Source organism: Equus asinus, chromosome 17 (genome assembly GCF_041296235.1).
Source record: "Equus asinus isolate D_3611 breed Donkey chromosome 17, EquAss-T2T_v2, whole genome shotgun sequence".
In the NCBI taxonomy this organism is placed as follows: Eukaryota; Metazoa; Chordata; class Mammalia; order Perissodactyla; family Equidae; genus Equus; species Equus asinus.
The window spans coordinates 45683163-45699841 of NC_091806.1; the positions used below are offsets into that span (position 1 = coordinate 45683163).

General features: G+C 42.3%; 1 protein-coding gene across 29 annotated transcripts in view; it reads left to right on the top strand.

Annotated features, from left to right (window-relative positions):
* Positions 1–16679, top strand: part of PPP6R3 (protein phosphatase 6 regulatory subunit 3) — a 146562-nt gene that overhangs the window by 88343 nt on the left and 41540 nt on the right. For all 29 annotated transcript variants that reach the window (XM_070488300.1, XM_014861615.3, XM_070488302.1 and 26 more), the window contains 4 exons: positions 8600–8729; positions 10847–10999; positions 13031–13180; positions 14338–14402. In XM_070488300.1, coding sequence (XP_070344401.1) covers positions 8600–8729; positions 10847–10999; positions 13031–13180; positions 14338–14402 — 498 coding nt within the window. The remainder of the gene's footprint in view (positions 1–8599; positions 8730–10846; positions 11000–13030; positions 13181–14337; positions 14403–16679) is intronic.

Below are 16679 nucleotides of genomic sequence, written 5' to 3' on the forward strand. Positions count from 1 at the left end.
TTAAGAAGAGGAGATATATTGATAAAAGATAATGAAATGGTTAGGGATGTGAAAATTAATATGACCGTGAAAGTTAAATGTTAAGAATGAATAATTGAAAAGTCACATTTCGAAAAAAGCAAATAAATTCCAGATTATTTTAACAAAACTCAAGAAATAAGGAGAAGGAGTAAATTAGTGTGTATTAGTTCTTATACTGAGGAACTGGTACTTTCATATATAGTTTATTTTTCATCTTGAAAAAATTAGATTTTTTTCACCTTGATAAAATTGTAGTTCAGATATCTCTTTTATAAATGTAGAAAAATAGTAGGTTATGCAATGCTCAGAGCACCTTACAGGGCCAGGAGAACAAAGAAGCTCTGAGATCTATAGTCACAAGGGTAATTTGTACACACCTGCTAGCCCTTCTCGGGAAATGCTGGTGGCAGGGCGAGAAACTAGAGCAAGCTTCCCTTGCAGAATAGGCCTGAGGAAGTGGAGCTGCAGCCTTTGGGGGACATGCATGATTTCCCCCCTCCACGGTCCTCCATTCTTGGCCGCTACTGAACAAAACTCTTAAGCCACTGAGGAAAGGGTGGCAAACGCTGTAACCTTGAAGACACCGGTGAAAACCGTGTGCGGTGAGATGAAGGGACCAGAGAAAACCCTCTATCCCATGAGAGAGGCAGGGACACATTCTGGGCCTAGACTGTTAGAGATCGCCTGCCACTGAGGTAAGGGCAGGATCACTGAGAAGGCCCCACCCCTGAAACCCGGGGACACTTCGTCTGCCAGAGACTGAGGCTGAACGAAAACAACGGAGCAGTTCTCTCCTCTCATCCCTCTCTACACATCCCTGTCCAGGCCTCCGAGCATCGAGGAACAGCAGCAGTCTGCTGATGGAGGACAGGCTGGTGTGGGAAGGGGGCTCTCCAGGTGCAGCAGCAAGCTCACAGGGAGAACTTGAGCTAAGGTGGAGCAGACCTTGAGAAAAATTGGCAACTCAGCCCTAGCTATAAATACAAAGTAACTAGAGACGGATTTGAAGTCTTTTGCATACTGAGGGAGATCATTCAGTCATGGCAACAACAAAACCCACCCTAGCTCATTTACCAACTGATATAGATTGATTCAAACCCCACACGAAACACCTAGAAAAAAAGGGATGTGTCCATTCCAGATGTAGATGCTGTTTACATCAGTTTCTACTTTTCCCACACAGGATGTCCATCTTTCAACCAAAAATTGCAAGACAAAGAAGCAAGATAAAAAGACCCCCAACAAACTCTAAAAAGAAAAAGCAATCAGTAGAACTAGACTCCAAAATGTTGAAATTTTGTGACAGGGAATTTAGAATAACTATGGTTAATATGTTAAAGGCTTGTGGAAAAAGTGGACAGTATGTGAACAAATGGGAAATGTTAGCAGAGAGATGGATCATATGGAAATGCTAGAAATGAAAAACAGCAGAAATGAATAATGCTTTTGGGCTTCTTCTTGGTAAACTTTGACTTAGTTGAGGAAAGAATCAGTTGTATGACGTTAGAAATTACTCATATTGAAATATGAAGAGTTAAGCCGAAAAGTTACAACTCACAACAAGGGGGTATGTCAGAGGGACACAGGAGCAAGCTGAAAGAGCTCCCATTGGCCAAAGCTGGAATAGTTTGCACAATAAAATAAAGCAGTTTTATAACCCGAGTGTAAAATATCTGTAAGTCCATACTGATGTAAGTAAATGGTTGAACAACTAAATGGGGCGAAGAGAGATCTCTCGGGCAGAATTGCACATGGTTCCTGTAGATGCTTCTCCTCGAGGAGGAAGCGTACAACTCCCCACGCTTTAAGTGCATCGCGCACATCGTGACTTCCTTCCAAAGAGTAAGGTATGGGAAGAGAAAATAAAACTTGGTCAGGTTTGACAGAGAGCCCTGACAAACACCTCCTCAGCCAGATAATCACGGTCAAGAGCCAGCGATAAGTTGTGTTGCTAGTACGTAACCTTGAGGTAATGTCACGAAATGGCATTTTAACCTGTGTGGTCTTCCTCCCAATGACCCGTGAGCTTGAGGAAGGCATAAGGTAAATCCCAAGGCATAAGGTAAATCCCAACTGAGGGACATTCTGCAAAATACCTGGTCAGTAAAGTCTGAGTGACTATCGTGACCAAGAGGAGGCTAAGGAGACGCGACACTGAATGTAATGCAGTGTCTTGGATCGGATTCTGGAATGGAGAGAACCCTCTGGGTACAGACTGAGGAGATCCGGATACAGTATGGATTTCATGTATCAATATTGTTCATTAATTGTGACAGATGTATCTATCCTAATGTAAGATATTAATAATAGGGGAAACTGGGCATGGGTATATGGGAACTCTGTATTATCTTTGCAATTTTTCTGTAAATCTAAAACTTCTAATAGAAATCGACATGACAGACAGAAAATCAGTAAGAATACAGAATACTTGCACAACACCAGCAGTCCATTGACCTAATTGACACTTTCAGAACATTCCCCTTAACAACAGCAGAATATACATTTTTTCAAGTGCACATGGAACTTTTACCAAGATAGACCAGGTTCTCAGCCATAAAACAAACCTTAACAAATTAAAATAATAAAAAATCATACAAAGTATGTATTCAGACCATAATGAATTTAAACTAGAAATCCGTAAAGATTTCTGGAATATCCCCAAATGTTTGCAAATGAAGTGGCACACTTCTAAATAACCCCAAGCGTCAAAGAGGAAATGACAAGAAAACAAGAAAATATTTTGAACTGACAATGGAAACAGCGTGTCAGAATTTGTGGAATGTAGTTAAAAGCAGTAGAGGTAAATTTATGGCATTGAATGTTACTGTTAGAAAGGGAACAGAAAGCTCGTGTCAATGATCTAAGCTCCCACCATAAGAAACTAGTGAAAGATGAGCAAATTAAACCCAAAGCAATCAGAAAGAAAGAAATACTAAAATTAAGAGCGAAATCAAAGAGATTGAGAGGAGAAAAACAGTACAGAAAATCAGTGAAACTAACAGCTGTTTCTTTGAAAAGATTAATAAAAGTGATAAATCTCTGGGCATAATGGTGAAGAAAAAAGTAGAAAAGACACAGATGATAAATAACAGGAATGAAAGAGGGGGACATGACTACATTCCCTGTAGACGTTGAAAGAAGAATAAAAGTACTACAAACGACTCATTAAACAATTTCAGCACTTCAGCTGAAATGGACAACTTCCTTAAAGGCATAAAACTACCAAAGCTTACTGAGAAAAGTAGCCTGAACAGTCTTAAATCCATTGGAGAAATTTAATTCAGATTTAAAAGCTTCCCAACAAAGAAAATTCTCAGCTAGGATTAGCTTCATTGGTGAATTCTGCCACAGATGGGAGGTGTCTATCAGAATATAGAAGACAACACTTTCCATCTCATGAGGCCAGCATTACTTTGAAACTAGACAAAATCATTATAGGAAAGAAAGCCACACAGTAAGATTCCACAAGAGCTTAGATGCAAAATTCTTCAAGAAGATATTAGCAAATTCAGCAATATGTTAAAATAATAATATATCAGGACCAAGTATGGTTTATCTTGGGAATGCAAGGCTCCTTCATCTTTCAGACGTTAACACTGACACCACCAAATGCTGGTGAGGTTGTGGGGCAGCAGGAGCTCTCCATCATTACTGGTGGGGATGCAAAATGGTCCAGGCACTGTGGAAGACAGTTTGGCAGTTTCTTACAAAACTAAACATACTCTTACTGTACAATCCAGCAGTTGTGCTCCTTGGTATTTACCCAAAGGAGTGGAAAACTTATGTCCACACAAAAACCTGCACATGGATGCTTACAGCAGCTTTAGCTATACTTGCCAGACCTTGGAAGCAGCCAAGGTGTCCTTCCATAGGTGAGCGGATAAATAAACTGTGGGCCATCCAGACAATGAAATACTACTCAGCACTAAAAAGAAGGAGCTCTCAAGTCATGAAAAGACATAGGGGAAACCCAGATGCATATTACTAAGTGAAAGAAGCCTATCTGAAAAGGCCACATACAGCATGGTCCCAACTGGATGACATTCTGGAAAAGGCAAAACTATAGAGACAGTCAAAAGATCAGTAGGAGGTGAGGGGGATGAGATGAGTAGGCAGGGCACAGGTGACTTTTAGGGCAGTAAAACTGCTCTGTATGATACCATAACGATGGAGACGCGTCATTATACATTTGTTCAAACCCACAGAATGTCCAGCACCAAGTGTGAGCCCTAATGTAAACTGCAGACTTTAGATGATTATGATGTAGCCATGTCGATGCATAGGTTATAGCAAATGTACCACCCTAGTGGGGAATGGTGATGATGGGGGAGGCTGTGCGTGTGTGTGGGGAGGGGTGTACGGGCAGTCTCTGTACCTTCCCCTCCATTTTGCTGTGAACATAAAACAACCCTATAAAAATCGGTGTAACTCATGTCAGATTAAAGAAGAAGAACCCTGTGATCACTTCATTAGATTTATTTATAATAAAACCTCTCAGTAAATTAGTAATAGAGAGGAACTTGGAAACTGATAAGCCCTCTTTTAAAAAGAAAACCTATAGCTGACATCATTCTTAATGGTCAAAGACTGAAATGATGTCCCCTAAAATCAGGCAACGTGGCAAGAATATTCGCTATCACCTGTCTGTTCACCCTCAATCTGGAGGTCGTAGTCCGTGCAGTAAGGTGGGAAAGAAAGAAACACCTTCCAGATTGGGAAGGAAGAATAACACTCAATCTGTCCACAGATGTCAGGATTATCTTCATAGAAAATCCTAGAGAATATACAAAACACTCCTAGAACTAACAAGGAAGTTTAGCAAGATTGCAGAACGTAAGGTCAATATGCAAAAATTAGTTGCATTTCTTTATACTAGCAACACATAGTTGGAATTTGGAGTTTTTATAAAGTGCCGTTTACTATAGCACATAAAAAAGGAAGTACTTAGATGTAAGTCTTAACAAAATGCATGCAGGGTTTAATGCTGAAAACTATTGAATTCTGATGAAATCAAAGATGACCTAAACAAATGGAGAGAGATGCCATGTTCGTGGATTAGAAGACTCAATATTGTTGAGATGTTACTTCTTCCCAAACTAATCTGGAGATTCAATATAATTTCAATTAAAATCCAAGCAGGATTTTTTTGTAGAAATAAAGCTAATTCTAAAATTTACGTGGAAATTCAAAGGAAATATAATAGCCAAAACAATTTTGAAAGGGAAAAACAAACTTGGAGTACTGACACTCTGATTTAAAGCTGCCGGACAGTTGGTATTAGAGAAAGGATAGACTATAGATTACTGGAATAGTAGAGTCCAGAAGTAGACCCACACATACATGGTGACTTGGTTTTGACAGAGATGTGGAGGCAGTTGAGTGAAGAAAGGATAGCCTTTTCAGCAAATGGGCTGGAACGTTCATCTGCAGAACACTAGACCTGGATATGTACCTTGCATATTGTGCAAAAATGAAGTGGAACATGGGACTAACTGTTAATCCCCAAACTATAGAAGTTCTAGGAGAAAATCTGTGACCTAGGATTAGGCCGAGATTTCTCAGCTGCATCACCAAGGCCTGGTCCATAAAAGAGAAGTTGACAACTCAGACTACATTAAAATTTTCAGTTTTATTCTTTGAAGGACTATTAAGAAAATGAAAAGGCAAGCCACAGACTGCCGGAAAATATTTTTAAATTGTGTGTCAACGAAACGATGTCCAGATATGTAAAGAACACTCAAAATCTAGTAACAAGAAAAAGAATCCAGTTTTTAAGAAATCAAAGGATTTGAGCAGTCACTTAATAAAATGTGTATGTATATATTTGTAGCAAATAAATATATGGAAAAATGGCCAACGTCATTTGTCATTAGTGAAATTCAGGTTAAAACTACATTGAGATGCCACTGCACATCTTTTGAACAACTTGTATTTGTTTCCTGTGGCTGCTGTAATAAATTACTGCAAACCCTGACTTTAAAGGACAGAAATCTGTTCTCTCATAGTCTGAATGCCAGAAGTCCCAGATCAAGGGGACACAATGCTGCCCTCTCCAGAGGCACCCGAGGAGACTCCTCCTTTTGCCTCTTCCAGCTTCTGCTGGCTGCTGGCATTCCGTGCCTTGGGCCACCTCTCTCTCTGCTTCATCTACGCATCGCCTTCTCTGCTGTGTCTCTCCGCTCTCTGATAAGAACACTTGTGATGGCATTTAGGGCCCACATGGATAAACCAGGATAGTCTCCTCATCTCAGGATCCTTAATTAATTACTTCTTCAAATAAGGTAACATTCACAGGCTCTGCAGACTAGGGTGTGGACATATCTTTTTGGGGGGCCATCAGTCAGCCCACTACATAGCTAAAGCAAACAAAAAAGAGAGACGACGGGGAGCGAGTGGAAGTCTCACACGTAACTGTGGGGAATGCGAAGCCATGTAGCCACTTTCTGAAAACATGTGGCAGTTTCTTAGGAAGTTAAACAGATAGTTGTATTTGCCAGCAGTCTCTTAGATATTTACCTGAGCGAAATAAAAACTGTCACATTAAAAACTTGTAAGTGAATGTTTGTTACTTTTATTCGTAGTCACCTCAAACTGTAAACAACAAAAGTGTCCTTTAACCAGTGACTAGGTAAAGAAGATGTGGTATGTTGGACGGTAGATTGCTGTTACCACCAAAGGCAGTGGACTCCTGAGACAGAAACCCCCGTCACTTCTTGTGCCTTTCCAAATCTAAGTTTAATAAAGCTCCACTTGGAATAACGTGTCTTTTGTTTGTGATTTGGCGAATTCTTATGTATTTTTGGAAGAATAAAAATGTGAGACTAGCCAAGAAATATTGAGCAAGAGCAATGATTAAGTTGCCTCCTGCATATTACGGTGCATCATTGTTATAAGAAATATGGCAGTGTGATACCATTGGCAGTCTTGTTAAACACCGTGGATATTGACTATAGTACCTCAGTCAGGGCTGGTACATAAATCGATGCTCACTAAATATTTATTAGATGAACAAAAACCCAAAATTTCTATGAATGATTAAGGAATTTTGGTGTGTGGTTTCATATGGTTTTTGTGTAAATGGGGAAAGGCAGATTGTTCTATAAATGTGGCTTAGAAAGTGACTCACCACTTGGGAAAAAAAATATCATGTCTATACCTGTTTTACATAAAAATAAATTTCAGAACCAGCCCTGATGGCCTTGCGCTTAAAGTTTCACTCTGCATTGGCAGCCTGGGTTGAGTTCCCAGGCAGAGAACTCCACCACTTGTCTGTCAGTAGCCATGCTGTGGCGGCAGCTCACATAAGAGAACCAGAAGAACTTAGAACTATACACAACTATCTACTGGGGCTTTGGCAGGGGAAAAGAAGAAAAAAGGAGGAACATTGGCATAGATCTTAGCTTAGGGTGAATCTTCCCCTGGGGGGGAAATCCAGATGAGTTAAAAATACTTAGGAATAATATGGAAATACTCATAGAATTATGGGATTGTAAAGAACATTCTAGCATGGCTCCCTGGACAGAAACTAATGAAGAAAGCTATATTTGGCCACATAAATTATTAAAACCCCTACACATTAAAAAGCACCACAATCAAAGCAAAGGCCTTTCTGCTTCCCCTTTTTCCAGTAATCGAGTTTCCAAATGCTGTTACATGCAGCTCTTAGAGATCACTTATGCCTGTGGAACGTTTTCAAGTAGCAGTTGTAACAGTCGCTCTCTGGGTGTTGGCTGTAGGCCAGGCCCAGTTCTCAGTCCTTTGTCTACATTAGCATGATCCTCACAGCAGTCCTGGGAGAGACCTTCTCAAGTTCCCATCATCCATAGTAGAGTGAGTAACTGGGGAGTGAAGGCCAGGGTTTGGGCTCGGACAGTCTCCCTTCAGCAGCTACGTTGGTAACCACTTGTTAGCCCTGATGCCGAGAGGACGCTCCGCTCTCAGTGGAGCTTTTGATTTGAACTGCACACCCGCATTCTTGGGCTTCTCCCTCCTGGGGTCCTCCCTTCCCCGACTCTGAGAACCCTTTGTCCCTGTGCTCACACCAGTTGAGATGTGGGAGTCTCTTTCCACTCGTAATTGTTTTCCTGTAAGGAGTAGAGTGTGATGAGTATAGATTGAGCTTTATGTTAAAAAGTAATTTAAGCCTTTTAAATAGGAAACAGTGTTGATTACCCAAGAAAAACTGTATGGAACAAATACAGGCCTGTTTATTATTAACATCTCACAGGCAGGTAGTATGGTGTGCCTGTAATTCAAGGATCAGATCTCCTTTTGCTTTCCAGATGTTCTGGTTAGAGACCTGCTGTTAGTGTAATAGGTATAAGGAGTTAGAAGTGTTAGGAGAACGTCAAGAAATCTAGTAGAGTTTCTCTCCTGACCCTGGGGGCCTTTGGATTCCAGGTCATGTTGACTGATCCTCATTGAGATTTTGTTACACTCTCTTCCTCGCCCTCCAGAGATGTTGGTACAGTCATTATGTATTTGGATGGCTCTTATGTATATATCTACGTGCTGTGGAGCATCTTGAATGATTTGTTTTGAAACTATAATAAGTAAAATTAACTTGCTTTGTTTCAAGATTTGAAGGCCATATAGAGATCTGCCCACCAGGCATGAGTCATTCTGCTTGTTCGGTCAACAAGAGTGTTCTAGAAGCCATCCGAGGAAGACTTGGATCTTTTCATGAACTCCTGCTTGAGCCACCCAAGGTAGGGCGGCTATCTTGAGCATGGCTGACCAGCTCAAAGATGGGATGTAAGCAGAAAGTATGTGAACCTTGTGAGTAATAGACCCGGCTGTGACCAGCTTGTACAAAATGTGTTAAAAAGTACACTGCCACTTGGTTTTATTGCTTTTGAGCTAGTTTTTAATTGCCTTTTATCTATATATAGTGTCTAAATTGATGAATGGGGTAGAATTAAAATTAGGCAAGTTTTTATCTGCTTAGGAAACTCAGCTTTTTATTCTTCCTTTCTATAAGTTCTGGTACTTATATGCCAGTAAAATAAACAGTTTTCTTCTCCTAGCCTGTTATTTTCGCATCTTTGAAGTCCGATTCATATTTGGGAGCTGATGTGTGAAATGGAGCTGTCTCACTCAGAGCTGGGGCAGTGGGGCAGGCTGAGGGACAGATGCCGTATGTAAGAAGCAGTCGGTTGAATGTGAGTCGGAGTGTCAGTTTTTCTGTAGGGAGCGTCCCTGTGCTAATCTAAAATGCCTCTTCACTCAGGCAGGCCACTGAAAGCCCAGATAGCCGACAGGGAAGACCTGCAAAGAGGGCTCCCCACGGTGCGGGAGGGGTCCTGCGGCTGCTCCGGCCTTCCCTCGGAGTGGTGCGGAGGTGGAGATTGGGCTGGAGGCCCTTCCGTGTGGAGGTGGAGGTGGAGGTGGAAGGCAGTCCCTGAGGGTTCTGCGGCCGGCACCAGCTCTTGCCCTTTCCCTGTTCCTCCCGCCCTCTACATTGGACCGGGCTCCTAGCTGTTGTCTGTATCTCGGCGGCACCTGCTGGGTGCATTATTGGGACTTGAGTATGCTAGTTTCTCCCTTCTGAATGAGATGTTTTCTGTTTGTTTAACCTTTTTATGCGGGGAGAGCACAGAATAATTTATGTCCATTACCAAGGGAATCTAGTTCAGCTTCCAGATTGTCTCTTCAGATGCTACCAGTGAGCCAGTCGTGGTCCCACCTGTGCCGTGTTGTCTTAGGTGTGTTCAGCCTGTGTTGGGTGTTTGCCCTCAGGGAAAGTGCCCCTGTTGGTCCTTCCTGCCAGACCTAGGAAGAAGAATGGGAGAGTGAGGAAAGAAGAAGAAAAGATTTATTGAGGAGACGAGGAGGGAACATAACAAGTGGAGGCTGGAGGAGGAGCAGGATCTGAGAGAGGAGGGTGTGTGCTAAGTGCCCCTGGTCTGTGACCTAGATGGCCTACTCGTCGTCTTTCTCGGTGGACACAAAGGCAGCACCTAACATGGATTCTCACATGTGTGTTCTTCTCGGCCCTCATTCAAAAGTAGGGCAGTGTCTTGTTTGGACTTCCTCTCTCTTACTGCTAGGACTGAGTGAGTTCAGTTTACCTGGTTTTGCTGATGAGGCGGTGTGTGAGTAGGTCCACGAAGCTTTTGAAAATGTCTTTTCATTAGAGCTGTCTCACCTGGAGTAGAGCCGTGAGCCTTGCAGTCCGTGGAGCGTGGAGGGGAGCGGGAGGGTGTGAGCGCGCTGGCGTGGCTGGGGCCAGTGAGGAGGGCTGCCTCGCCGCGAGGGGGTGGCTCCTCACCTTTCCTGTCAACACTTCGGAAAGTCTCAGATGTCTGGGTCTGTCTTTGGTGATTTCAAAGTATAGAAACTTCCTTTTATAGACAAGAACAGGTTTAAGATTGATCCTGTTTCAAGGTTATGATCCAGGGGCAACTTCTGAGTTTGCATTTTTATCACAGATTTGGCAAAGATGGAGGACCGTGTTCCAGAACCACTCGTAACTTGTCGTAGTTTGTTTGACTTCTGGTCAGGTTTCAAGTATTGCGCTTCTTTTTCATGAACTTCCATAGCTTTCTGCTTTCTTCCAGTACCAGTTTGGGATGTTGAAGCAGGGGGATGCTGGATTTCTCATAAAAGCTGTAGCCTAGGGAAATTACTTAATTTTGTTTCCTCTTGGTTATTTCATTGTATCTTAAAGACATCAATGGCAGCTTTGGGTTTCCCTCCAGGTCTAGGATTCAGGCCAGATTGTTTGCAGGGTTAGCTCACCTAGTGTTCTAGCTTAGACATACCCCTGCACCCTTTTTGTTTGTTCACCTAACTGGATTTAATTGGGAAGCTTTCTCTTCCTCAGAAAAGTGTGATGAAGACTACGTGGGGCGTGCTGGACCCTCCCGTGGGGAACACCCGGTTGAATGTGATTCGGTTGATATCCAGCCTCCTTCAGACAAACACCAGCAGTATCAATGGGGACCTAATGGAGCTCAATAGCATTGGGGTCATATTGGTAAGATTTCCCCCAAAAGATGTTTTCATTTGCCCTTGATATATAACTCAAGTTAGACCGTCACAAACGTGCAGTATGTGTCGGTGACTTTCCTTGGGCTGAGCACAAGTGATCTTTTATATAGTTTGTACCTTGAGTGTGTCATGAAATTTGAATGGTTTTAATTTTGCAGTAGTTAGTTATTGTTGCTGTGTGTAAGAGTCACATTAGAGAATTTGGAAGATGATTAAGACATAGGCTTTTCCCTCGAAGCCCAGTCTGGCACAGACGGTAGAGTGAGTCTGACCTCCCTCTTCAGGGGCTTGTCTTAGAGATAAATGACTGTGGCTACAGCCCTGGTTTCTCTTCATAATCAGCGAAGAGACAAGCCTTTATCTTCTTTCCACTGAGCGGTATCTGTGTAATGGATCTGAGACTGTATGTGGTCTTTTGATTTGAGTGTAAATTCTTCCTTGAAACAGCTGTTAGTCTGCTTGTCAGTGGAAGGGAAAAGGAGGAGCCCAGCAGTTATCTGGACTTCCTGACCCCTGAGTCCCCCAGTTCCAAGGCTTGTGCTTGGTGTCCTCAGACCCCGCTCCAGTGCCCACCCTTGCCTTGTCTGTCCTGCCCCTCCACAGCACAGAAGGCACGAGGGTGAGCACTTGGCACATTTCATATGACGTCTGGTCACACTGTACATTTGGGGTGTTTCACAGGAGGGGCTGGGTGTTTGTCACCACACGAGAGACACTGAGTGTGCACTTTCTATACATTTCTTATGTGATCCTGAGTAGAAAAACCCTATGTGAGAGCGCGTATGTTTTTCAGATCATGCTCAGAGAAGGGGGTATGTTCCATGGCTAGTACGTGGTGGAGCCAAGATTTGAGGTCACCCCCAATTTCAAACCCATGCATGCTTTATCTGCCATACCACTATGCTTCCTGGTGTCACTGAGATAATTTTAGTTATGTTGCAGCTTTGGGTTAAGGGACATGTCAGTATAGAACATAGAGAGCAGGAATATTTTGGAGAAAGATGAAGCATTGAAGGATTGTGGTTTCTTGGGTAGCGTAACTGGAGCCCTCTGGAGACAGAGTTTTTGCCCTGCCCTCTGACTGGTCTGTAAAACTCCAGGAATATTTCAACTTTCTTCTCTTGCCTCTGGGAGTCTCCCTGAAGTCATCAATTGCTAGACTTTAATCTTACTAATAGTAAGTACAGTTATTGTTAATTCATTCTATTAATAATCTTTAGAGCGACTTTTGAGTGATACCAAATTTGATAAAACTCCTGAATGGGTCATTAACCATTACTATTTCATTTTGAGGTTAGATGACCAGACATAGCGATGTCCTGAATACCTGCTTTAACTGTGCATTTCCTGCTCTTAGGAATCGTCTTTCCTTTTTGTTGATACTATTACCCTTCCAGGTAATCTGGAAAACGCTTGTACTTCCAGGAGATCCACACGTCAGCGCCTCTCATTCCTCTCTCGTGCTCCGTTCGCTGACAGTTCTGAGTTTGGAATGCCTGAGTGCTATTCTTTGTTCAGGTGTGAGCATCTCGAGATTGGGGACCGTATTTTTGTCTCTCTCTGTCTCCTATTGCACATAGCACCATGGCCTGCACAAAAGCCATCACTAAATATTTGTTGAATCAAAATGAAATTCTCGTGAATTTGCTTGAAAGTTATGGGAAATTTACTGAACTTAGTATCTGTATTAGTTGCTTTGAAAACATAAAAAGGTAGTTCGTTTCTCTTTGAGAAACATACTGTTGTCTTCTCTTCATGTGTTTCTTGTTGGTCTCTACTAGGTTCCACGCAGATTCTGGCATGTTGAATGAGCAAATACCATGCATTTAGTTTATGAAGTGGTGTTTCAAACCCCCTTTACATTAAACTTGTGTTCCTTTTAATTAGTCCTGCTGAGCTAAGAATACCTCATTTTCACTTGGTTAAGTCTCTGTGCAGTAAATGAACTAAAGTAGTGGCTTAAACACTGAGGTAACTGAATGAAAGAAAGCCTTGTTTTGTTTTGTTTTGTTTGCAGGACATGTTCTTCAAATACACGTGGAATAACTTTTTACATACACAAGTGGAAATCTGTATTGCACTGATTCTTGCAAGTCCTTTTGAAAACACAGAAAATAGCACAATTACTGATCAAGACTCCACTGGCGACAATTTGTTATTGAAACATGTAAGCTTGTGTGGTGTTTTTTTTTTTTCTGCCAGTCCTGGTTATAGCATTTTTCCACTTAAGTGTGAAATGAATTGAAGTTTAAGGACATGAGGTTAAATTTCAGTGTCTAAATATTTAATTGTCGTGTCTTCATTGCTCTTTAACCAATGATTCTGTAAATCAAATCCTGGACAAATAACCATTAGATGAACTTTTAAGGAGAAAATCTAAGTGGCCTGTTTATTTGGTAAAATTAATAGATTTGAAGATTACATATTTTGGAGGTTAAAAGAAATATAAAAATTTAAATATTGCAGAAAACATTTAAACAATTATTAGGTACGCCAGAGTTTTAGTGTTTCTGGTGCTGAATACATTACTGAAAGTTGGGAGACGTGAGTTCTGTGCAATGTTGAATGAGCTGCTTCTTGGAGTCTGTTTTCTTTTGTTAAATATGAAGCAATTTTATTACTAAGTCAGTCTTCAGATTTCTTCTTGCTTTAAAGTTCTCTGGTTGTATGAAACTTTTTCTAGTTTACACCGGGTTACTCCCAAACCTGGGAGATGGGAAAAGCTAGCCTGGAGTAACCAAATAGATGGGGAAGACAAATGCCATTGGAATCAAAGTGGCATTGCACATTCTGATAATGCAGCCCCCAGCACTCGTCATTGGCTGGCAGAATTTTGGCAGGCTACACCGATTTTTGATATGAATGCAATAATGTTAATGCATCTAGAAGTAAGTGTTGCTCACGCTTTAAAAGTACACCTATTGCTGTGGATTCTGAGTTAAATTTTTGCCAGGGCATAATTGTCTTTATTCCATTTTAATTTTGTCAGTCTTCGTATTTCTGAGCCCATCTTTCATGGCTGATAACACCCGGCTTTGCCTTAGGTCAGCTGCTCACTGGTAGTGGTACGTGAAATATTGTTGTTTCCCAGCAGATGCACTGCTGGAGGCCCGGATCCTGTCTTGAATCCCTGTGGTGTTCTGAGGGCCTCGAGTAAATGTATCATCACATTGCTTTCGATTTAGCCAGTAATTCACAGCTATATTTAGCTTGTTTGGGTTATACATGTCTCTGTTCTATATAACTTAGCATTCTGTTTCACTTTAAAATTTTGACACTTTGACATTAATATAAATGTTAACTGAAATATTCCTTTTTATTCAGCTTTTTCAAAAGTGTCAGTTAATAGAACGAATACTTGATGCCTGGGAAATGAACGAGAAGAAACAGTAAGTAAATCATTTTCTCATAGGAATTCAGTTTGAGTTTTAATTTGAAGAAAATATCCTCCTTGCCATCGACAGGGAACAGTGGAAATAGCTGCATTGTACAGGCCACTTTACAGTTATAGACGGTTCTCTCAGGACTTCCAGATTATTTAGTTGTAACAGATATTTTTCTTAGAATTTATTTTTAGGTTACCCTGTCTTTCTGCCTCTTGAGGGGAATCTAGGGGTTGGGAGTGCTCGCTGCCTCCTTGCTGCCTTTGAAACTTCGTGGTCCTTTTTGAATGACTTTTTTTCTGAGAAAAAGGTGGAGCTGAATGACAGGAGTTGTGAAGTCAAGTCCTCGCTGACGGCGATTTAGCTTAGTGTGTGTGTCCTGGTCACTGCATGTCCTCAGTGTAGAAGAGAGCGCTTTGTGTGTGGAACTAGAGAGGGGACTGCCTAGTGCTTTCTTTGTAGGAAATTCCGTTGGGTGGTGGGCAGGATGACTTGAAGTATTAGTGGGTCCGTGCCAGCAGCTCTGTTACCCGGCCCTTTTGCCGAGGGGTGGTGTCTGTAATGGGCATTTCCCTCCACGGCCCTGGGAGCGTTGATGCGTCCCATGGATTCTGAAGCAGATGGCAGAGGGAGTGTTTGGGACACGCTCTCAAGGCATGCTGCCTGTGTTTGTTTTTAAGTCAGATGTACTGGAGAATAATTCTCGTAAGGTAAAATTCATCCTTTTATATATTAAATAAATTTCTGGGAATTCCGACAAGTGCATGCAGTGGCGTAACCGCCACAATCAAGACGTGGAGCGTTTCCATCAGCGCAGGAAGGTGTCTCTTGCCCCTTTATAGTCGAGCCTTTCCCACAAGTTCTCTTGCTCTGCATCTCTGTTCAGCCTTACCTGGCGGCCCCCCGGAGAGCCAAGTAACTCACGGGAGGTCTCAGCTTCATTTCGTGGGATTCGGCTTTTAAAAATTGCTCACTAAGCGCTGATAGGGCTTTGAAAGGTGGCCTGTAGTTTGAGTGTGGCCGAGCTAGTCTTGGTAGACCTCAGGGACATTCTTTCAAGCGGAGCTCCTTCGGGGGTGCTGTGAGGTTGTGTGTCTGACCCCATCCTGGCCCCTCTGTGCCCGCACTGGTCTCTCTCCCTCTCTGCTGCCTCAGCCAGCCAGTGCCGAGGTGTTCCGTGTCTTCTACTGCCTGTGGGCTCCGTCCTCTGAAGGCCTGGCTGGTAATCTTCCCCCCATCTCAAGGGGTCCTGAAAGAGCTTTTCTAATGTCCCCTTGCCCCAGAAGCCTAAAGAACCTAGGGAGCCCTGGGCCAAAAGCTTGCAGGTGGGCCTCCGTTCCCGTGTGGGCTTGGGGGAGCACGGTAGTGTCTGACTGAGAAGACGCCCTGAAGGAACGCTTGGGACTTGGGATGTTACTGTGAAACTAAGAGGCCTTAGCAACTCAGCTGAGGCCAAGCTTATGCCTTCTGACTGTTGGGTATCCTCAGACCCTCTAAGATTGTTAGCAAGTATTTTATGTGCCTTCAAGCCTAGTATGTTTTTTTAGTGGTATCTGAAAGATTCTCCCTTTAAGCAAAAATCTCTTCACTTTGTTCTCTCCTACCTGTGGTCAAAAGTCTTTTGTTTCATAGAATTTAAAGTCCTGACACATGTAAATAGTCGGGCAGAGAAATCATGGTGATGTGAACTGTCTGTCTACACGTAAAGACGGATCATAGTTGGGAAGATGAGACACTAAGTGGGGGAAAGGGATGAGGAGTCATTTATTTGCCTGTGTTCCAAGTGGCCTGTGGGCCACGTACAAGCTCACTACCTCTCATCTTGGCCAAGTCCTCAAATCAGCCAATATTTTAACTTGAGAAATGCCAGTAGTAGATAATTAGCTCTGTTAATTGATTGATGTGATTAACATTTGATGCCTTTTAGCAAATGAAGCAGCAGAATTCTCACCTCGGTTCCCTATGATCTGTTGATTTTAAGTCTGAAAATAAGTCTGAATAGTGTCACGAAAAGATACAAAGGAAAGTCACAGAAACATTAAACATCAATGAAATATTTGGGTTTTTTCCTTTTTTGATTATATGTTATTGAAGATTATAGTTTGTTTGTATATTTGAATAAACGTTGTCCTGTTGAGTGAGGCTACAGTGCAATCTTTGAGTAGACAGTTTCTGCCACCCCCTCCACCCTAGCCTGGTGATATCTGGGTGCTCTCCTTTTCTGTCGATTCGCATCCTCACTGCCTCGGTTTTTAGAATGATGGCTTAAATTCACTGTATTTA